Here is a 24,521-nt window from a genome sequence, read left to right on the forward strand (position 1 = left end):
GACTATATGCGAATGAAAACTCACACCCCAGAAGTGACTCGAACCCATACTCCCAGAAGCAACGCAACTGGTAACTACAGGGCGCCTTAATCCGCTTGACCATCACGGCCGTCAAAAGGAAGTGATAGCCGAGGCTATTTGAGCCACTTCTCCGACGTTCCTCACGTGTGCCCCAAAGAATGAGGTGATTTGGTGAAATGCTATGCCCAAGATTACCATCCGAGTTGCCGTCGGGGAAGTGGCTCAAATAGCCTCGGCTATCACTTCCTTTTGACGGCCGTGATGGTCAAGCGGATTAAGGCGCCCTGTAGTTACCAGTTGCGTTGCTTCTGGGAGTATGGGTTCGAGTCACTTCTGGGGTGTGAGTTTTCATTCGCATATAGTCCTGGGGACCATTCAGGCTTGTTCGCATATATATATATATATATATATATATATATATATATATATATATATATATATATATATATATATATATATATATATATATATATATATATATATATATATATTATAATGTTGTACCTAGTAGCCAGAATGCAGTACTCGGCCTAATATGCAAAGCTCGATTTGCCTAATAAGCCAAGTTTTCCTGATTTTTATATATTATTCTATTTTTTTTTCTTATGAAATGAGATAGCTATCCATTTCATTAAGTATGAGTTAATTTGTTTATATTTGAGCTAAAATTAACATAGATATATGACCGAACCTGACCAATCCTTCCTAACCTAACCTAACCTAACCTATCTTAACGTAACCTTAACTAACACAACTAAGTCAATAATTTGTTCCTAATATAATATAGTAATAATAATTCAAATTAACTAATTGGAATTATTTATTGAAAAAAGAAAGAAAATCACTGGGCCTATTAGGCAAATCAGGCCGGTCGGCCGAGCGGGCAGCACGCTGGAATTGTGATCCTGTGGTCCCGGGTTCGATCCTGGGCGCCAGCGAGAAACAATGGGCAGAGTTTCTTTCATCCTATGCCTGTTACCTAGCAGTAAAATAGGTACCTGGGTGTTAGTCAGCTGTCACGGGCTGCTTCCTGGGAGTGGAGGCCTGGTCGAGGACCGGGCCGCGGAGACACTAAAGCCCCGAAATCATCTCAAGATAACCTCGATATATATATATATATATATATATATATATATATATATATATATATATATATATATATATATATATATATATATTGTGACGGTAACGCGTTGGTGTTCGGCTGTTTAAGGCTAGGGGTATGGCCTCGTCACAGTTATAAAAAAAAATAGAAAAACTGGAACTTCGTCTGTGGTAAGGTAAGGAGAAGACACACAAAACACAAGTAAACTTTAACAATGAAATTTTAATTACGTTAAATAAATCAAAACATGAAAAAATGGACAAACAAATTCTTATAATAAAATCAATCAATCAAAATAATAAGAATAATTAAATGACACAATGAAAAGTTACGTTAAGATAAAATAACAAGATGTGCAACACAAAATAAAGGGAAGGTGCTGGAATATTGGCTTTAAGCTACCACCTCTCTCAGTACACGCTAACGTCTAGCCGGGAGGAGTGGTAACCACGAAAGCACTGAACATTCTGAGGTCTGAGGTCGTGGCGACCCCAGACATCAAGTAGTATGGGGGGGCGAGTGCAGGTGCAGCCAGACCGGCGACCAATCAGCGGAGCCGGTAGCGATCAACAGGTAGTTTGGCAGTTTGAGTCCGAACAGGTGTCTGGCTGCAACGTTTTGCGCTCTGGCAAACCTTGCTGGTGTTGTTGTCGTTGTTGGACATTTCTTCCATAGTAGTTTTATATAATTCCAACGACGTAATTGTGGAGGGAAGAGCAGGCTCAATCTCTTGAAGGAGATTATCGTCACAACTCTCCCCCGAAGCCTGCGGTTCTGGAAGAAGTACGTCGTTATGTGGTGGAGTAATGGATGGAGTTGCTTCTACTTCATAAACTCTGGAGAGATCATGGGCTAAGATGTTGTCAGACTCTTGGTATAGCGTGTCTCCAGGTTGAATTTCTGCAGGTAGCAAGCCCATAGTAGAAGACGTTGAGATGAGAAGTGGGCGTGCTGCAGGAGGTGTAGGGTGGTGTGGTCCGTATTGATGGTGGACCGAGCACTTTTCAGGTGTGGAGTGAAGTGCTGCAGCTTCAGGATGAGGAAGAGTAGCTCCTTGCCAATTGTTCCGTAAACCCTATTAGGTTAGGTTAGGTAGGGTTGGTTAGGTTCGGTCATATATCTACGTTATTTTTAACTCCAATAAAGAAGAATTGGCCTCATACGTAATGAAATGGGTAGCTTTATCATTTCATAAGAAAAAAATTATAGAAAATATATTAATTCAGGAAATCTTGGCTTATTAGGCAAATCGGGCCTTCCTTAGTAGGCTGAGAAGTGCGTTCTGGCTACTAGGTACGACATATATATATGTATATATGGATATATATATATATGTATATATATATATATGTCGTACCTAGTAGCCAGAACGCACTTCTGAGCCTACTATGCAAGGCCTGAATTGCCTAATAAGCCAAGTTTTCATGAATTAATGTTTTTTCGACTAACCTACCTAACCTAACCTAACCTAACTTTTTCTGCTTCCTAACCTAACCTAACCTAACCTATAAAGATAGGTTAGGTTAGGTAGGGTTGGTTAGGTTCGGTCATATATCTACGTTAATTTTAACTCCAATAAAAAAAAATTGACCTCATACATAATGAAATGGGTAGCTTTATCATTTCGTAAGAAAAAAATTAGAGAAAATATATTAATTCATGAAAACTTGGCTTATTAGGCAAATTCGGCCTTGCATATTAGGCTGAGAAGTGCATTCTGGCTACTACGCACGACATATATATATATTATATATATATATATATATATATATATATATATATATATATATATATATATATATATATATATATATATATATATTATATATATTGTGACGATAATCTCCTTCAAGAGAGATTGAGCCTGCTCTTCCCTCCTAAGTTCGTCCTTATACAACTAATAACAACAATAATAACTAATATTGAAGATATATCCAACAAATACAACACCAAGGTTTGCCCAGAGAGCAAACGTATTCAGCACCGGGAACACCTGCTCCACCTCCGCCACTCTAACCAGCGAACTACCTGTCCGTCGCCTGCACGTCGCTGATTGGCTGGTGTACATCGCACCTGATCCCTCCACCCGCCACACTACCTGATGTCTGGGGCCACCACGACCTACAGCCCTCAGAATATCCCGTGCTTTCCACAAGTTAACACGTCTCATTGGTAGACTAAGCCCTGGCTTACGTGTACTAAGAGAGGTGGCAGCTTAAAGCCAATATTCCTGCAACCATATATCTCCTTGTATATTATTCACTTGTATTAACGTAACTTTTCATTTTGCCAGTGATTATTCTTATTATTTTGTTTGATTTTATGTTACAATTTTTATGTCCATTTTATTCATGTTTTGCTTTTCTAACGTAATTAAAATCTCATTGTTAAATTTACTTGTGTTTTGTGTGTCTTCCCATTACCTTACCACAGACGGAAGTTCCAGATTTTCTCTTTTTGTTTCTTTATGTGACGAGGCCATACCCCTAGCTTTTGAAACAGCCGAACACCAACGCGTTACCGTCACTATATATATATATATATATATATATATATATATATATATATATATATATATATATATATATATATATGTCGTACCTAATAGCCAGAACGCACTTCTCAGCCTACTATGCAAGGCCCGATTTGCCTAATAAGCCAAGTTTTCATGAATTAATGTTTTTTCGTGTACCTAACCTACCTAACCTAACCTAACCTAGCTTTTTTTGGCTACCTAACCTAACCTTACCTATAAATATAGGTTAGGTTAGGTTAGGTAGGGTTGGTTAGGTTCGGTCATATATCTACGTTAATTTTAACTACAATAAAAAAAATTGACCTCATACATAGAGAAAAGGGCAGCTTTATCATTTCATAAGAAAAAAATTATAGTAAATATATTAATTCAGGAAAACTTGGCTTATTAGGCAAATCGGGCCTTGAATAGTAGGCTGAGAAGTGAGTTCTGGCTACTAGGTACGACATATATATATATATATATATATATATATATATATATATATGCAACAATATATATGTGATTCTACTTTGCTCTGATGAAGGCGAATTAGCCGAAAACGCGTTAAGCATTTTCTATTTTTCATATGTGGTTATTCTGCATATATATATATATATATATATATATATATATATATATATATATATATATATATACACACACACACACACACACACACACACACACACACACGAGAGCCCAACCCGTTCTTGCAAATTCGTAAAGTCAATATTGACTTATTAACTACGTGCATAAGTGATATACTAAACATAATAGATACCCTTAAAAAGATTCATAGAAAACACCGACCTTACCTAACCTTGTTAGTATCTTAAGATAAGCATCTTATTGCTTCGTAATTACAATTATTACTTAACCTATACCTATTATAGGTTAGGTAATAGTTGTAATTACGAAGCAATAAGATGCTTATCTTAACATACTAAGTAGGTTAGGTAAGGTCGGTGTTTTTTATGAATCTTTTTAAGGGTATCTATTATGTTAAGTATGTCACCTATGCACATATTTAATAAGTCAATATTGACTTATTAAATTTGCGAGAACGGGTTGGAGAGCCATATAGTACCTTGTGTCCCGTGCTTTAATTAGTCAGCCTCTTGTTGATAACGTATAGATATTGTCTTAGTGGCGCCGTGGGCACCCCCCCCACCCTGAGGGAGGCAACCAGCTGGACCCAAGCCCCCCCCCTCACGACGCAAGCCTCCACCCTCACGACGCAAGCCTCCCCCCTCACGACGCAAGCCTCCCCTCCCTCCCCTCACGATGCAAGCCTCCCCCCCCCCCTCCCTCACGACGCAAGCCTCCCCTCCCTTCACGACGCAAGCCTCCCCTCCCCTCACGTCTCTGGCGACCCCAGCACGAAGCCCCCCCCCTGCCCATCCCCTCAACGCAGGCCCCATCACCTTCCGACCCGTTGTCAAGTATCACTATGACGAAAGGCAAGAACCAGTCTTTGTTGCAGGTAGTTGTACCAGTTGACAACTTAATAGGTGGGTGCTCGTAATGAGGGGAGAGCAGGCCACCCTCACTACACACACACTGCCACGAGGGCACACAGTCACCACTTGTTTGTTGACCTTGTGTCCCAGTGTGGGGTGATGTGTAGGGGAGGTGTGGGGGGGGGTTATAGGGGAGGAGGGGTGCAGTTTGATCACCGCGGACAGTGTTAGTATGTGCAGTATAATTATCTATATTAATGTGAGGAGGGTAAGACTGTGATGGGGCAGCATTGTGAGTGACTTGTGTGGGGTGTTGAGGACACAGGAGGGGGGGGTGACTATCGTGTTACCAGTGCCAGGCTCACAAGTGTTGGCCCTGGTGCCACCAACATCTTCAGTAACACCTTCAGTAATCATATTATCACCACACTCAGTACGAAGACATGGCGTGCAGAGATCCTTTACTGCTAGAATCCACTCAGTAAAACATCTAAATTATTGGGACCGACTAAAGAGCCTAAATCTGTATTCTCTTGAGCGCAGGCGGGAGAGATACATAATAATTTACACGTGGAAAATAGTAGAGGGGCTGGTCCCAAACCTGCACACAGAAATAACAGCACATGAGACCAGGAGGCATGGCAGGATGTGCAGAATACCCCTGTAACACCACTATAATGGAACACCACTATAATGTATACTAAACGAATAATGTATACACTACTACTTATCCTGAGTAACACTTCCTATCAGTTGCACTTGATAACTGTTATTGAACACTGTAATATGAGCTGACATATGATGGTTACACCGGAACCAAAGGTACACTGCCAAGGAAATGCTACACAGGACTACATAACGCTGCCACCATCTGCCTTCACCATTGAGACTATATCAAGCAACGAGGCAAGAAACATTGCTTGACTTGGAGAGTACTTTCTATGACTGTCATTAATTATGGGACGGTTGTCAGCCACTATATCCAAAGGGCTAAGAGGATTCAACAATTGACACAGACGGGAAATTTAACATGAGTTTATTGAGAACAAAATTATGCTAATCACCACTTATAAATCCTACTCTAACACTGGCAAAAAGTTAAGAAGTTTGGACATGGAACAAAACCTCAGAGATCACACACATTACCTTAAGACCTCTGTCTCTCCCTGGCTGAGATGTTCTTCACAGACCCGCTCTCGATCCTGGTATCCCGCACTCTCTTCCTATATCTCTACAGGACCAATATATATACACCCAAAAAAAAGGGGGGGAAGGGGGAGATTTGCTGTTGCTAAGATCGAAAGAGAGGTCGGGCCACACGTGCACAAACACTCAAGAATATTTCAATTAAGCTTGTTTGACATTCACCATACACTCTTCAAGAGAGGAGTTATTAATTACGTGTGTGACTGACCTCTGACGTGGCCAAAAGGGGGAGATCAATGGATGTTTACACATAAGAATCTGGAGTCTAATTCCCTTGCAATGTTTGACAAGAGTATCATGAAATATTACATACTTGAAACTATGCTGACTAAGACTAACCCAGGAACTTTTTAATCAACATACAAGATAATCCAGAGGTCATCTGGGCTGACCTCTTGGAGAAGGATTCCCTGAGTGAGAACTCTAAAGGGGGGGGGGGGTTCATGGGTGTTACACCCCCGTTGAAGAGCAGAGGTGCAACAGGTACCCTGAGAGAGAACTATCAACATCAGAGGCCCGAGACTGTTCAACACGCTTCCACTACACATAAGGGGCATAACTGGCCGACCCCTCACAGTGTTCAAGAGAGAACTATCAACATCAGAGGCCCGAGACTGTTCAACACGCTTCCACTACACATAAGGGGCATAACTGGCCGACCCCTCACAGTGTTCAAGAGAGAACTATCAACATCAGAGGCCTGAGACTGTTCAAAACGCTTCCACTACACATAAGGGACATAACTGGCCGACCCCTCACAGTGTTCAAGAGAGAACTATCAACATCAGAGGCCCGAGACTGTTCAACACGCTTCCACCAGACATAAGGGGCATAACTGGCCGACCCCTCACAGTGTTCAAGAGAGAACTATCAACATCAGAGGCCCGAGACTGTTCAACACGCTTCCACTACACATAAGGGGCATAACTGGCCGACCCCTCACAGTGTTCAAGAGAGAACTTGATAAACACCTCCAAAGGATACCTGATCAACCAGGCTGTGATTCATACATCAGGCTGCGAGCAGCCGCGTCCAACAGCCTGGTTAACCAGTCCAGCAACCAGGAGGCCTGGTCGACGACCGGGCCGCGGGGGTGTTGAGCCCCGGTGTGAACCTTCAGCAAGTACACTTACTGAAGTATACAATCAGCAAGTGGCACAGACACGAGGGAGCAGAGAAATCAATTCAACAAAACTATTGACCAAGAAATTCATTTAGACGAATGTAACATAGACTATATTGAACATGTAGAAGATCTCGGGTTGGAATATTATCCTCCAAATAGATTACTACCTCCCTAATAATGAAAGTGGAAGATAACATACGATAACACTGTACCAAAGACGGCACTTGGAAGACCTCTGGGTCAGTAGACCACATCAGCCAGCTCTTTAGCTTGGCTCATTTTACTTGTAGCAAGAGTTAACGGAACCTCCTACACGCTGGCAACTCTTAGGCCACCACAACACTCACGAACTGATGGGAGAGTGATGCGTGCTCTCACAGCCTCCTTGATCTACGCCACCTCAGCTCCTCTCCGACGACCTCAGCCCCCTCCCCGACGACCTCCGCCCCGTTCCCAACGACCTCCGCCCCGTTCCCAACGACCTCCGCCCCGTTCCCAACGACCTCCGCCCCGTTCCCAACGACCTCCGCCCCGTTCCCAACGACCCCCACCCCCTCCCCGCCGACCCCCACCCCTCCCCGCCCCAAGGAGTGGGTACTCCCCAGCACGACACCAGCGCGGCAGCAGTCGGTGTGGTGGTGAGAAGCCAGGCACTCTGCAACAGGGCTGGTGTTGACAAAAGTGGTGGTGGTGATGTGTGGCCGTTGATAAGACTGGCTGCAAGGTGCTGTTGCTTTCCTCTCACATTTGTAAATATCTCATTGACAAAGCTACAGGCAAAGGCGACTTTGTCGGCTGGTCGGGGTATCGGTAGACACCTCTTGTTGAGTTTAATGTTTCCCATACTGGCCCGGTCGGACCGCCAGCCACGGCCAGGGTTCGTCAAGTATTTATGTAACCACTGGCGAAACCTGTACATCTTTCTTTAAAAATGGCAACTTTGCATTTATTAGTTATTTTGTATTATTTTCTTCTACCATAGACGTGGCCACACATTTACAATGCTGACCATATATATATATCAATTTTCCTCTGTCCTCCATGGACAGATTTAGAGATCTGTTAAACATATAGTTCAGTAATTGAACAATCAGCCACAGAAAGTGATTGTTATGCTTTTTGAATGCTTACCAGCACACAGGACATAACTTTTGCTCTGTCCTACATAGGCAAGGTTCCAGGAATGTTCTCTTACCTTGGAGTTTTTCTTACATGGCCTGTCTTACAAACAGTAAGACACACCATGTACGAAATGTACATACTTACATTCTCTTACAATTACAGTATTACAATTGTCTTACACACAGTATTGTTGGTTATTGAGTACTCGACCACAGAATGTGATTAATGTGCGTTTACAAAGGTGAAAATGCGGTTCTAGACAACTTACATATATACACACACATATAGGTATCTCTTACTTTGACAGGGTAAGATAGCTACTATAAAAACTACTGCGTTATTAAGCACTTAATCACTGAAGGTGATGAAGGTGCTTTTACAAGCTCAGGTTATACAGTTACATCATATATATACATTATATGATTGATATATTACATGGTCAATCTTGGATACAAGTCCAATATATCATCAAGTGTTCCAGTACTCATATAGTAATTACACAGTTCAGCATACCTTAGCCCAGGAGGACGAAAGTCAGTATGGGACATTCTACAATATAATGTTCAAGAGAATGCATGTTTTCTCTTTCACAAAGTTGACACATTGTGTACTCGACATTTGGGTTTTGAGAAAGCTGCCAGATACGTCTATATCCCAGGCGTATTCTGGCCACTATAACATCACATTGCCGGGTTCTTGTTCTATTAGTCCCATATAAATGTCTCGTCTCCAATAACACATCGTAAATTTGATGTAAAAACCCCCATAGTCAAAAATATCATAAGAGCGGCTCGCAAAAAATGACATGTCCCGTTTTCTATTTGTGAATCCTCGGCTAGGTTAGGTTCGGGTTGTTGATAATAACAACAATAATAATAATCATGGGTTGTGAAGCCTTGAAGTTCTTAAAAGCAGTTTATTGTTTTAAAACAAATCCGCCGCGGTTACGGAAAGATGTACAGGTTTCGTAATTGGTTGATGGACGATCTTGGCCCAGGAGGCGTGGCTGGAGACCGGGCCGCGTGGACTGTGGTCCCAGGAATCATCCTGGGGAAGACTGAAGGTGAGGTGGGTTGTTGTGTCCAATGATCACGATGATTCTTGACGCCGGAGAGGCTTATACCAGTAGACACTGGCACACCTGTTGTTGAGACACCTGTGGCACACCTGTCGCTGGCACACCTGTTGTTGAGACACCTGTGGCACACCTGTCGCTGGCACACCTGTTGTTGAGACACCTGTGGCACACCTGTCGCTGGCACACCTGTGGCACACCTGTCGCTGGCACACCTGTTGTTGAGACACCTGTGGCACACCTGTCGCTGGCACACCTGTTGTTGAGACACCTGTGGCACACCTGTTGTTGAGACACCTGTGGCACACCTGTTCTTGAGACACCTGTGGCACACCTGTTGTTGAGACACCTGTGGCACACCTGTTGTTGAGACACCTGTGGTACACCTGTTGTTGAGACACCTGTGGCACACCTGTCGCTGGCACACCTGTTGTTGAGACACCTGTGGCACACCTGTCGCTGGCACACCTGTTGTTGAGACACCTGTGGCACACCTGTTGTTGAGACACCTGTGGCACACCTGTCGCTGGCACACCTGTTGTTGAGACACCTGTGGCACACCTGTCGCTGGCACACCTGTTGTTGAGACACCTGTGGCACACCTGTCGCTGGCACACCTGTTGTTCAGACACCTGTGGCACACCTGTCGCTGGCACACCTGTTGTTCAGACACCTGTGGCACACCTGTCGCTGGCACACCTGTTGTTGAGACACCTGTGGCACACCTGTCGCTGGCACACCTGTTGTTCAGACACCTGTGGGACACCTGTCGCTAGTACACCTGTTCCTAAGGACACCTGTCGCTGGCACCACCTGTTCCTGGAACACCTGTTGTTGAGACACCTGTGGCACACCTGTCGCTGGCACACCTGTTGTTGAGACACCTGTGGCACACCTGTTGTTGAGACACCTGTGGCACACCTGTCGCTGGCACACCTGTTGAGACACCTGTGGCACACCTGTCGCTGGCACACCTGTTGTTGAGATACGTGTGGCACACCTGTCGCTGGCACACCTGTTGTTGAGACACCTGTTGGTAGAGAGTGTGCGTGTTTTATCAGCACTTTGTACCACAGATAATATTTGTTTTGTTCTTACAGCTCCCAGCGTGTCCTTCAGTGTGTTACCCTAGTCACTCCATCATCCTCGTGGCCTTGTACTGTGTCACAGTGCTGCCCTTGTACTGTGTCACAGTGCTGCCCTTGTACTGTATCACAGTGCTGCCCTTGTACTGTATCACAGTGCTGCCCTTGTACTGTGTCACAGTGTTGCCCTTGTACTGTGTCACAGTGTTGCCCTTGTACTGTGTCACAGTGTTGCCCTTGTAATGTGTCACAGTGTTGCCCTTGTACTGTGTCACAGTGCTGCCCTTGTACTGTATCACAGTGTTGCCCTTGTACTGTGTCACAGTGCTGCCCTTGTACTGTGTCACAGTGCTGCCCTTGTACTGTGTCACAGTGCTGCCCTTGTACTGTGTCACAGTGCTGCCCTTGTACTGTGTCACAGTGCTGCCCTTGTACTGTGTCACAGTGCTGCCCTTGTACTGTGTCACAGTGCTGCCCTTGTACTGTGTCACAGTGCTGCCCTTGTACTGTCACAGTGCTGCCCTTGTACTGTGTCACAGTGCTGCCCTTGTACTGTGTCACAGTGCTGCCCTTGTACTGTGTCACAGTGCTGCCCTTGTACTGTGTCACAGTGCTGCCCTTGTACTGTGTCACAGTGCTGCCCTTGTACTGTGTCACAGTGCTGCCCTTGTACTGTGTCACGGTGCTGCCCTTGTACTGTGTCACGGTGCTGCCCTTGTACTGTGTCACGGTGCTGCCCTTGTACTGTGTCACGGTGCTGCCCTTGTACTGTGTCACGGTGTTGCCCTTGTACTGTGTCACGGTGTTGCCCTTGTACTGTGTCACAGTGCTGCCCTTGTACTGTGTCACAGTGCTGCCCTTGTACTGTGTCACAGTGCTGCCCTTGTACTGTGTCACAGTGCTGCCCTTGTACTGTGTCACAGTGCTGCCCTTGTACTGTGTCACAGTGCTGCCCTTGTACTGTGTCACAGTGCTGCCCTTGTACTGTGTCACAGTGCTGCCCTTGTACTGTGTCACAGTGCTGCCCTTGTACTGTGTCACAGTGCTGCCCTTGTACTGTGTCACAGTGTTGCCCTTGTACTGTGTCACAGTGCTGCCCTTGTACTGTGTCACAGTGGTGCCCTTGTACTGTGTCACAGTGGTGCCCTTGTACTGTGTCACAGTGGTGCCCTTGTACTGTGTCACAGTGCTGCCCTTGTACTGTGTCACAGTGGTGCCCTTGTACTGTGTCACAGTGGTGCCCTTGTACTGTGTCACAGTGTTGCCCTTGTACTGTGTCACAGTGGTGCCCTTGTACTGTGTCACAGTGGTGCCCTTGTACTGTGTCACAGTGGTGCCCTTGTACTGTGTCACAGTGGTGCCCTTGTACTGTGTCACAGTGTTGCCCTTGTACTGTGTCACAGTGGTGCCCTTGTACTGTGTCACAGTGTTGCCCTTGTACTGTGTCACAGTGTTGCCCTTGTACTGTGTCACAGTGCTGCCCTTGTACTGTGTCACAGTGTTGCCCTTGTACTGTGTCACAGTGTTGCCCTTGTACTGTATCACAGTGTTGCCCTTGTACTGTGTCACAGTGCTGCCCTTGTACTGTGTCACAGTGTTGCCCTTGTACTGTGTCACAGTGCTGCCCTTGTACTGTGTCACAGTGTTGCCCTTGTACTGTGTCACAGTGTTGCCCTTGTACTGTGTCACAGTGCTGCCCTTGTACTGTGTCACAGTGCTGCCCTTGTACTGTGTCACAGTGCTGCCCTTGTACTGTGTCACAGTGCTGCCCTTGTACTGTGTCACAGTGCTGCCCTTGTACTGTGTCACAGTGCTGCCCTTGTACTGTGTCACAGTGTTGCCCTTGTACTGTGTCACAGTGCTGCCCTTGTACTGTGTCACAGTGCTGCCCTTGTACTGTGTCACAGTGCTGCCCTTGTACTGTGTTACAGTGCTGCCCTTGTACTGTGTCACAGTGTTGCCCTTGTACTGTGTCACAGTGTTGCCCTTGTACTGTGTCACAGTGTTGCCCTTGTACTGTGTCACAGTGCTGCCCTTGTACTGTGTCACAGTGCTGGCCTTGTACTGTGTCACAGTGCTGCCCTTGTACTGTCACAGTGCTGCCCTTGTACTGTGTCACAGTGCTGCCCTTGTACTGTGTCACAGTGCTGCCCTTGTACTGTGTCACAGTGCTGCCCTTGTACTGTGTCACAGTGCTGGCCTTGTACTGTGTCACAGTGCTGCCCTTGTACTGTGTCACAGTGCTGCCCCTGTACTGTGTCACAGTGCTGCCCTTGTACTGTGTCACAGTGTTGCCCTTGTACTGGGTCACAGTGTTGCCCTTGTACTGTGTCACAGTGCTGCCCTTGTACTGTGTCACAGTGCTGCCCTTGTACTGTGTCACAGTGCTGGCCTTGTACTGTGTCACAGTGCTGCCCTTGTACTGTGTCACAGTGCTGCCCTTGTACTGTGTCACAGTGCTGCCCTTGTACTGTGTCACAGTGCTGCCCTTGTACTGTGTCACAGTGCTGCCCTTGTACTGTGTCACAGTGCTGCCCTTGTACTGTGTCACAGTGCTGCCCTTGTACTGTGTCACAGTGCTGCCCCTGTACTGTGTCACAGTGCTGCCCCTGTACTGTGTCACAGTGCTGGTCTTATACGTGTTCTGCACCACAAATATAATCCTTATCTTATACTTGCATCAAATAGACTTGTTAGTTTTTGTGAATACAAAAGTTCCCTTCACATCCAAGACAGCAAAATTAGTAAGTGTGGAGTGTTGTGGTTGAGGAGAATGTTGGTAGTGGCGCGGGGGTGTTGACACTGTGGCAGGCGGGACGAGGAGGGTAGTGGTTGTGGTAGGTTTGCTGGTGACGGCTATGGTAAGGGTGGGCTGGTGGTGGTAGTGGTGGTGGTTGTCTGGTGGTGGTGGTGGTGGTAGGGGGAGGCTGGTGGTGGTACTGACCAAACTGAGACCACTGTGGAGTGTGGTTTACCCTCCCTCCCTCGCCTTGTTGAACCTGCAGCATTTTATTTACTCCTGTTTACCCTTCAAGTTCTGTGTGATATCTGGTCTTAAAGTTGTGGCTGGAGACGGCTTCCATGTCTTGTGGTGTTTGTCTCCAATGTAGCTATTATATCTGGATTTGTTTACTTTGCAGTTTCCTTAATCTCATTTGCTTTCCCAGAAAGGCCATCAGTATTTATTTACCACAATTTGAGGCTTTTCTTCTTGACCTTCTCTTGTGTTGGGGAAGCTTGTGGATGGGAAGATTGGGGATGGTTGGTAGAGGGAAGTTTGGGACAGGGGACTGGTGGCTATTGGTGGGGTAGGTGGGAAGTCAGAGTTCAGGAAATTGAAGGGAGCGTTTTACATATATAGCTGAACGGGAAAGGGAAATTCCGTGAAAAGTAAGGAATAAGGCGGAAGGGTTAGGAATTGATTGGAATGCATTAGGTGAGGAGAGGATATGATTGGTTGAGGATGGACCATGATTGGGATTGAGTCAAGTGTACTCCTGACCCTTGTTTCCAAAAGGTTTAATTTTGCAGGTTTAACTTTACATTGCCTCTGTCCTGCCTCCGCCTTCTGTTCTCCTGTCTCGTGTTGGGAGATCACTTTCTCAACTCCTGTTTACTCTTCTGGACAGTATTCTCCCCACCTGTCTCTCTCTCATTGGCGGTCTGTACAGGTGTTTTTCCCATTGGTTTGCTTGATTGGATGCATTCATTCAATACATGTCCACTCACAGGATGAGTGGCGCTGCCCAATACTGTCACTATGGCGGTGTGTCCACTCACAGCATGAGTGACGCTGCCCAATACTGTCACTATGGCGGTGTGTCCACTCACAGGATGAGTGCCGCTGCCCAATACTGTCACTATGGTGGTGTGTCCACTCACAGGATGAGTGCCGCTGCCCAATACTGTCACTATGGCGGTGTGTCCACTCACAGCATGAGTGACGCTGCCCAATACTGTCACTATGGCGGTGTGTCCACTCACAGGATGAGTGCCGCTGCCCAATACTGTCACTATGGTGGTGTGTCCACTCACAGGATGAGTGGTGCTGCCCAATACTGTCACTATGGCGGTGTGTCCACTCACAGGATGAGTGGCGCTGCCCAATACTGTCACTATGGCGGTGTGTCCACTCACAGGATGAGTGCCGCTGCCCAATACTGTCACTATGGCGGTGTGTCCACTCACAGGATGAGTGGCGCTGCCCAATACTGTCACTATGGCGGTGTGTCCACTCACAGGATGAGTGGTGCTGCCCAATACTGTCACTATGGCGGTGTGTCCACTCACAGGATGAGAGGCGCTGCCCAATACTGTCACTATGGCGGTGTGTCCACTCACAGGATGAGTGACGCTGCCCAATACTGTCACTATGGCGGTGTGTCCACTCACAGGATGAGTGACGCTGCCCAATACTGTCACTATGGCGGTGTGTCCACTCACAGGACGAGTGACGCTGCCCAATAAACTCAGCCTTCGGGCCCAAATTTAAATATAAATTTACCCAAGACGCATATAGTATTCGTGTGGTTCATTTGCATACCTAGTGTCCACTAGTGTGTCCCTATAGTCACCGCAGCCGCATGGTCCCGGGTTCCACTCTCGAACAGGAGAAAATTAAACACGTTTTCTTGCAACTGATGCCAATGTTCATCTAGCTCGGCCTATGTGAGTTGAATTCCACCGTGGTGGTTGGAACAAGATGTATAGACTCTATAGATTTAGTCAATTGTTAACTGAAAATTCTTGTAGACGAACAGCTAGTGTACCATAAATTTATGTAAAGAGCTTTACAAAGTTACTTTATGTAAGTTTGTAAAGCTGTTTACTTAGCGCAGAGGCGATGAAGACGCCTCCCCCGTCATCAGATCCTATTACGAGGTATTACTACTGAATATGGCGGGGGGGGGGGGGCTGGCAGGTTGGCCAGCGGGCCTAATGCTTCCTAAACACCCCGTAAACAAGGGAGCCGACGAGCCAGACGGGTCGCGAACATGTTCCTAACGCCTCCCAAACGAGCAGTTCGGGCCCCCTCCCCCCCCCCCCCCCCCCACCTCGTAGAGATATCAGGTTAAGCTTGGGAAATGGGGAATCATCGCCCGCGCGGCGCCATATCCACCCAACGCTCGGTAAAAAAATAGCGTCTGGAGACCCACAAGATGATCCGTAGCCTCGTGGGGAGAAACTTATCACCCACATTATTTCTGTAAGTATAAAAAAAAAGGTTCCCTGTAACGGGGCTCAACTCGTAAATGGGTAACAGCTTAATTATCATAAGTCTCGCCTCCTCACTACCCGCCATTATTCACGGGTTTCCTCCCATTCCCCTCCCCATTACCCATCCCCATTACCCGTCCCATACACGCCCCCCCCCCCCCACCGACCCAGTCCCTCCACGCCACCTAGCCCAATGGGTTTTGTTGTGATGGGCTGAGGAGCTATCAGGAGGAATAGGGGGGGGGGCGGCGAGGGAGAAGGGATGAACAACAACACAGAGGAGATAAGAAACAAAGCGGCAGAGAGAACCAGTAAAGGGGTGATGGACTAGGGTATAAGGGGTAAGGGAGGAGGACTAAGGGGTAATGGCGGCCGGTTCGCCACTGTAAAAACCTCCGTACATAATGTTGCAGTGTATAGGACGGAGAAAGACCACATTTTGGGTTGTCTGACGTCATTGGGGCCCCTCGACCTGGAGGCCTGGTCGAGGACCGGGCCGCGGAGATGTTGAGCCCCGAGATCATCGCAAGGTCGCAAGGTAACAGATGCTTGTCTGGGTTGTGTTTCCAGGGCCATCCTCCTTGATACAGGGGAACGAGTACCTAATACCTGAGAGTACAAGGAAACATGGACCTAATACTTGACAATACAGGTGAACCTGCACCTATTATGTTTGTGAGAGTCCAGGTATGTGAGGATGGTTGAGGTGGCAGTGATAGTGAGGCAGGAGGTGATAGCACCAGAGAGTGGGAGGGTTGGTACCCTTTTCGCAAGATTGATGGAAATTTCATAGATGGCAACAAAAGACATGATTGAAATACTGAGTACTCAGTATGATTCTGTTGTTAGTGAACTCCTGACCACATTCATGGTCGATGATCCAAATGAATTTTTCATGAATGTGACACCAACATGGAACCACATACCAGTTGTCACCCTAACCCCACTGGACTGTGAAGTAGCCATAGACAGCATGTCCATGCACGCTGCACCAGGCCCAGACTCCTGGAGGTCTATACTCATCAAGAAGTGCAAAACATCACTATCACAGGTCCTAAACATCTTCTGGAGACGGAGCCTAGATACTGGCGTCATCCCTGACAGACTTAAAACAGTGAAGATCGCGCCACTTCACAAAGGAGGTAGTAAAGCAGATGCAACAAATTATAGACCAAAAGCTATAACCTCACACCTCATAATAATCTTTGAAAGAGTGCTAAGAAGGAAGATTACAAATCACATGGAATCACAACACCCCACATAACCCTGGACAACACGGGTTCAGAACAGGGCGCTCCTGCCTCTCACAGTTGCTGGACCACTATGACATGGCCTTAGGTGCTATGGAAGACAAACAAAACGCTGATGTAATATACACAGACTTTGTAAAAGCTGTCAACAAATGTGACCATGGTGTTATTGTGCACAAAATGCGTGAATTACTGGCAAAGTAGGGAGATGGATCCTCAACTTCCTAACCAACAGAACGCAGAGTGTAATAGTCAACACAGTAAAATCCGGATCATCTACTGTGAAACGCTCGTCCCCCTGGGGAGTCGGTCGGCCGAGCGGACAGCACGCTGGACTTGTGATCCTGTGATCCTGGGTTCGATCCCTGGCGCCGGCGAGAAACAATGGGCAGAGTTTCTTTCACCCCATGCCCCTGTTACCTAGCAGTAAAATAGGTACCTGGGTGTTAGTCAGCTGTCACGGGCTGCTTCCTGGGGGTGAAGGCCTGGTCGAGGACCGGGCCGCGGGGACACTAAAAAAAGCCCCGAAATTATCTCAAGATAACCTCAAGATAACCACCAAGGTACCGTGTTTGCTCCGGTACTTTTTCTCACCGTAATATCAGACAGGGACAAGGATACAAACTACAGCACTGTATCATCATGTGCAGACAACACCAGGATCTTCATGCCAGTAGACAATATACAGGACACGACAAACCTCCAATCTGATGTTACTTGGGTCTTTCAGGGTCCACAGATAATAATATGATGTTTAATGAAAATAAGTTCCAGCTCCTGTGCTATGGAAAAAACGGTAATTTAAAAATGGAAATCATGTACAAAGCGGAATCAAATCACACTATGGAACGAAAAAGCAATGTAAATGATCTAGGAGTAACCATGTCAGAAGACCTTACCTTTACAGAACACCATAAAGTAACCGTCACGATTGTAAGAAAAATGACAGGTTGGATAACAAGGACCTTCCAAACAAGGGATGACATACCAATGATGATACTTTTCAAGACACTAGTGCTCTCTAGGGTGGAATATTGTTGAATACTAACAGCCCCATTCAGAGCCGGAGAAGTTGCTGACCTGGAGAGCGTGCAAAGATCCTTTACTGCTGAATGCACCTTAATACAATTAAATTATTGGGACCTATTAAACGTTCTAAATCTGTATTCTCTTGAGCGCAGGCGGGAGAGATACATAATAATTTACACGTGGAAAATAGTAGAGGGGCTGGTCCCAAACCTGCACACAGAAATAACATGACATGAGACCAGAAGGCATGGCAGGATGTGCAGAATACCCCCGTTGAAGAGCAGAGGTGCAACAGGTACTCTGAGAGAGAACTATCAACATCAGAGGCCCGAGACTGTTCAACACGCTTCCACTACACATAAGGGGCATAACTGGCCGACCCCTCACAGTGTTCAAGAGAGAACTATCAACATCAGAGGCCCGAGACTGTTCAACACGCTTCCACTACACATAAGGGACATAACTGGCCGACCCCTCACAGTGTTCAAGAGAGAACTGTCAACATCAGAGGCCCGAGACTGTTCAACACGCTTCCACTACACATAAGGGACATAACTGGCCGACCCCTCACAGTGTTCAAGAGAGAACTGGATAAACACCTCCAAAGGATACCTGATCAACCAGACTGACTCATACGTCAGGCTGTGAGCAGCTGCGTCCAACAGCCTGGTCAAGCAACCAGGGGCCCTGGTCAGAGACCGGGCCGCGGGGATGTTGATCCTGGGAATCGCCAGAAGGTAGGTTGGAGGGGCGCAAGCCTCAGGAATTCGTCGTATTGTACACGCTCAGGCAAACTTGCTCATGTGTTCTTACCCCTTCCCCTCTCCCCCTCCCCTGAACCCCTCCCCCCACTCACATTCTGAATCAACTCTCACTAGTTCAGGAACACTGCTCTGTTAAAGCCTCCTTGTAGAGGCCTGGTCGACGACCGGGCCGCGGGGACGCTAAGCCCTGGAAGCACCTCAAGGTAAGGTTGTATCGGTGCTTTTTGTTTCAAATTGCTGTCAGGGGTAGCGACTTGCGCGGGCCTCTAACCCGTGTGGCCCGTCCGGTGGGCGAGGCTCCCAGCTGTCTCAGTAGTGGGTGTGGGGTGTGTGGGGTTATATTAGAGGTTAGTTAGGGAGGTAACCGCCCTGGCTGGTATGTCATACTTGCCCTCATAACACGATTCACAAATTGTTGTACACGCAGCCCCCAGTGGGTGCCGGGTGCATAGTGAGCAACAGTGGAGGCGTGTCGGTGCTCCCCAGGGGCAGATGGCTGCACAGCCCGTGCCGGCGTCACCACACATCTCCTCCACACCATATATAAAACGGTATATATTAGTTCTCATTTTCGTCGGGTCGGGTTGCGTTGGGTTTGTTTATAAAGTAACGATGACTTAGAGCGGTGAATATTGTCTTTAGGTCTTGGGACCCAAGTCTCGTGTCGTCTCCGTCATTACAGTGTACAATTGCTGTAGCCGGGGACAGGAAGCCCGTACGTGACGTACCGGCTTCCCCCCGTTGCAAAACTATCGATCTTCTCCAGGATGCAACCCCACAACAGTTGCCCAACTCCTGGGTACCCATTTACTGCTGCGCGAACAGAGGCATGAGGTGAAAGGAAATTAGCCCAACTGTTTGTGTGTTCCCGGGAATTGAACCCGACCAAGCTCTCTCAAGTCAAGCCTGGCCCCGGGTTGGGCGTCAGGATTAGAAGTAGTGCCAGAAGCCCATCCAGGTACACTCCAGGTGTCCCCTCGAGTGTGTGCTGTAGACGTAAGCTACTGAGCACCGGGGCGCAGATGTTTTGTTCATGTAACGAGACAGAAAACATGACCCAAGATTCGTTGGAGGACAAACTTTAGTATTAATTTATTAAATATATTCATTAAAATATATTCAAACGACAGTGTTCTCTGATTGTGCCTATGGCACCTCTACTCTTCACTGGTTCTATTCTGCATTACCTTCCGTACCTTTCGCTCCAGTATGTTGTTATTCTATAGGTCAAATTTGGGACCCGACCTTAAAGTATCATCCATGTATATTTTATTTGATACCTTTCTTGTCTCTGTTCCAGAGAAAACATTTTGAGAGCTTTGAGAAGGTCCCAATAATTTAGATGTTTTATCGTGTCTATGCGTGCCGTATATGTTCTCTGTATTCCCTCTAGTTCAGAGATCTCTCCCGCTCTGAAAGGGGAAGTGAGTACCGAGCAATACTCAAGACGGGACAGCACCAGTGATTTAAATAGTATTAACATTGCTGTGGGATCTCTGGATGTGAACGTTCTCATAATCCATCCTATTATTGTCCTGGCCGCCGCTATATTTGCTATATCATAATTTCCAGATCTTTCACATGTTGCTTTCCATCTGTGAGTAGGTCTGATTGTGGCCTGTACCACCCCTGTGTTTCATTTAACTTGCTCGTTTCCATCACACCTCAGTATCTGGAACCGTTAAACATCATGTTATTTTCAGTTGCCCGATCATAGACTTTATTAAGATCTGCCTGCAGTTTTTCAGTGTCTTCTACAGAGGAAATTGTCATGCTGAGTTTTGTATCATCAGCAAAGGATGATATGAAACAGTAATAGAAATATTGCCGGAATAAACGTAGAAGTCTTCAAAAAGCATTAAGATAAGTTTTCTTCAAGAAGTGCCGGACCAACCGGGCTGTAGTGGATACGTGGGCCTGTGGGCCGCTCCAAGCAACAGCCTGGTGGACCAAGCTCTGACAAGTCGAGCCTGGCCTGAGGCCGAGCTCGGGCAGTAGAAGAACTCTCAGAAACACACTCCAGGTATGCTCCAGGTACGAAGGGCGCATATTTATTGGGTAAACTACATTAACACGAACCAGGACTGGTTAAGAGGTAGTAGAAAGTGGGTGTGTGGAGGGTGTGGTGGCCACAGGCGGGTGTGTGGAGGGTGTAGTGGGCACAGGCGGGTGTGTGGAGGGTGTAGTGGGCACAGGCGGGTGTGTGGAGGGTGTGGTGGCCACAGGCGGGTGTGTGGAGGGTGTAGTGGGCACAGGCGGGTGTGTGGAGGGTGTAGTGGGCACAGGCGAGTGTGTGGAGGGTGTAGTGGGCACAGGCGGGAGTGTGGAGGGTGTAGTGGGCACAGGCGGGTGTGTGGAGGGTGTAGTGGCCACAGGCGGGTGTGTGGAGGGTGTGGTGGCCACAGGCGGGTGTGTGGAGGGTGTAGTGGGCACAGGCGGGTGTGTGGAGGGTGTGGTGGCCACAGGCGGGTGTGTGGAGGGTGTGGTGGCCACAGGCAGGTGAGTGGAGGGTGTAGTGGGCACAGGCGGGTGTGTGGAGGGTGTAGTGGGCACAGGCAGGTGTGTGGAGGATGTAGTGGGCACAGGCGGGTGTGTGGAGGGTGTAGTGGGCACAGGCGGGTGTGTGGAGGGTGTAGTGGGCACAGGCAGGTGAGTGGAGGATATAATACACAGCCAGTTCTTAAGATCTGCCAAAACGTACAATATCCAACTTATTAACCTAACCAGAAACGTTAGAGCCGAAGCCACTTCTCAACCTAACCTGTCCATGGATAGAAAACCTGGATATTTGTGAGCTCTATGAAGTAGTACTTTGTAATTTGTAGGTTGGGGATGACAACGTACAAAATAAGACGTAGTAGTGAGCCGTGTTGGGAAATGTTAAGCAAGATATAACATCCAGGAACCGTCCTGTAGTTCACTTGGTTTATGCACTAATGTTAAGGTAAACATTTGTATCTCGGCGGAGGAGGAAGAATAAGAGGTGTGTTTTGTAAACATTCATGTTGTATATTATTATATTTCTTGCTGGAGCCAGCATCCCCCCGCCCTCACCTACCGCGGCCGCTGCCACCTCCAGAAACTCAAATCAGGGTTGTAAACTCCGCAGATTGCGTCCTCGTGCGAATTTATGTATGCGGTTGGGTGGAAATACAACCTAATACTGGACCACCGCTGTGCACTCTGCCAGAACAACACACTCGGCAGTCTTCAGGCCAATGGCGGATGAGGTACGGCAGGAAATTGAATAAATCTGGAATAACTCTGCCAGGAGTGCATTTGGGAGAGGAGGAGGGGGAGAGAGAGGCGCACCGCTGGCACCAGGAAGCAGCCGGGATGATGACGGATGGTGATGACGAATGGTGATGACCCGGCCCCCAGGCACTCCTGTGTTGCCTGGCCGGTGTTGCAGAGGTGAGCCCCAGGCCTGGCCTTGCCTGCAACACCTGGCAACACTTGCAATGGGCTAGAAACAGGTTATAAAGGGGATGACATAACTCGCTTTAAAAATAGGCATGAGAGGAAGTAGAAGGTTCGGGGGGACATGCATTAGAACAACCGCCAGACAAGACACACTGGGGATAGTTCTAGCCAAGGATGTCAACACGGGGATAACGCTAGCCCCGTCCATTCTTACGCTCTACCAATTCTAACAGCGGCGCTCAAAAAGCCACCCGCCTCATAAATATGCTCTGCTGGACCTTGGGAGAGACGCAAAAGATATCCAACTCTTGGTTAATTCAGACTGACTAGATATGCGTTTGTCCGTGCGTGCGTGCTTGCGCGTGCGTGTGTGTTTGTGTGTGTGTGTGTGTGTGTGTGTACTCTCACATTTCTGCTTGCGGGGGTTGAGCTCTGGCTTTTTGGTCCCGCCTCTCAACTGTCAATCAACTGGTGTACAGATTCCTGAGCCTACTGGGCTCTTATCATATCTACACTTGAAACTGTGTATGGAGTCAGCCTCCACCACATCACTGCCTAAAGCATTACTTTTGTCAACTACCCTGACACTAAACAAAAAAAAAATGTCTCGATGGCTCATTTGGACACACAATTTCCATCCTGTGTCTTATATCGTGTGTGTTTCCGTGTGTGTGTGTGTAATGTCTGGTTAAGGTAGAGCTACACCAGCGCTGGTCTTCCCACTAAGCTGAGGTTCACCGTATTAAGCTTGGGCAGACTTACCAGACTTACCAGATTACCAGTCCAACCCAACTGGCGGACGAGCGCCGCCCGTTCAAATACATTCTTAATTTCTGATTTATTTTATTGAATTATCCTCATCGTCTCGGTGAGAAAGGGAGGTAGGGAGGGGAGGGAAGGATTAAGGAGCTAGGTAAGGAATGAGGTAGGGGTGCAGGGAGAGGGGAGAGGTGGGCGGGAGCTGGCCATCTGGGGAAGACGGAGACGGCGCCTGGATTATGATTTTTCATCTGAATTCTCTTCCATTTTTACCTTGTGTTATTTCAGTGAATAAGGGTATTAGCGGGATACCAGGAGGGGGGGCGGGCCCCCCCCCCCTAGGGGAGCCCCCTGGAGGGTGAGGGGCGGCTCCCCCGGGGGATCCGCCTTGAGGGCCGGGGGGGAGGGGCGGCTTTAAATGGGCTCTTATTATCTCCACAAAAGTCTCCCCTGGATTTTAGAAGCCGTTGGTTTTGTGGAAGATTTTATTTTTGGCTTTCGTGTGTACTCACCTTGTTGTACTCACCTATTTGTACTCACCTATTTGTACTCACCTAGTTGTGCTTGCGGGAGTTGAGCTCTGGCTCTTTGGTCCCGCCTCTCAACTGTCAATCACCACGTGTACAGGTTCCTGAGCCTTCTAGGCTCTATCATATCTATATTTGAAACTGTGTATGGAGTCAGCCTCCACCACATCACTGCCTAATGCATTCACACGCACGCGCGCGCGCGCACACACACACACACACACACACACACACACTCACACACACACACACACACAAACACACACGTGTGTGTGTGGGGGGGGGGTGATGAGTGTGTTTTTGTAGGCGAAGGGGGGGGGGTGTCGTGTGTGTATGCTAAAGGAAAACTTTCTAACATCTCTATGACCCATCTGAGTCTCAAGCTACCATCCGTGCCCCCTTGGTCCGTTGATATTCATTGTAAACATTTCCTTTGTTTCCACCCTGTCAATCCCTCTTAAGTATTTTATACGTCTTTATCAAGTCCCCCCCTCTCCCTCCTCAATTCTAACGTCGTCAGGTTTAGTTCCATCGGTCTCTTTTCGTACCTCGTCCCTCGCAGCTCTGGGACGAGTCTCGTTGCAAACTTCTGTACCTTTTCGAGCTTCCTCGTGTGTTTTTTTAGGAGTCTCTAAGATGGGGCGGCATACTCCAAGACTGGCCTCACATAGGCGGTATACGGTGATCTAAAAGTTTCCTTATTCATGTTTCAGAAAGATGTTCTGACTTTTGCCAGAGTAAAGTATGCGGCTGCTGTTATTCATATGAGCCTCTGGAGTTAGGTTCAGTGTTATGCCCACTCCCAGATCCTTTTCTCTTGTTGTTATAGGGAGG

At 47.3% G+C, this 24,521-nt stretch overlaps 1 protein-coding gene across 1 annotated transcript; it reads right to left on the reverse strand.

The window, feature by feature from the left end:
• Positions 1–10,765: 10,765 nt before the first annotated feature.
• LOC138367389 (ice nucleation protein InaA-like) lies at positions 10,766–16,511 on the reverse strand. The gene is made up of 3 exons (XM_069329029.1): positions 16,389–16,511; positions 11,226–11,582; positions 10,766–11,080 (listed from the first exon to the last, which is right to left on the reverse strand). The coding sequence occupies exons 1-3, from the start codon at positions 16,509–16,511 to the stop codon at positions 10,766–10,768; spliced, it is 795 nt and encodes a 264-aa protein (XP_069185130.1).
• Positions 16,512–24,521: the final 8,010 nt, after the last annotated feature.

This window comes from Procambarus clarkii, chromosome 22 (genome assembly GCF_040958095.1).
Source record: "Procambarus clarkii isolate CNS0578487 chromosome 22, FALCON_Pclarkii_2.0, whole genome shotgun sequence".
NCBI lineage: Eukaryota > Metazoa > Arthropoda > Malacostraca > Decapoda > Cambaridae > Procambarus > Procambarus clarkii.

Coding starts and splice junctions, on each gene's coding strand:
- LOC138367389 (XM_069329029.1), bottom strand. CDS start 16,511: ATGGCCCTGGAAACACAACCCAGACAAGCATCTGTTACCTTGCGACCT. Junction 11,583..16,388: donor GGTCGAGGGGCCCCAATGAC/GTCAGACAACCC, acceptor ACTGTGACACAG/TACAAGGGCAGCACTGTGAC. Junction 11,081..11,225: donor ACAAGGGCAGCACTGTGACA/GTACAAGGGCAG, acceptor ACTGTGACACAG/TACAAGGGCAGCACTGTGAC.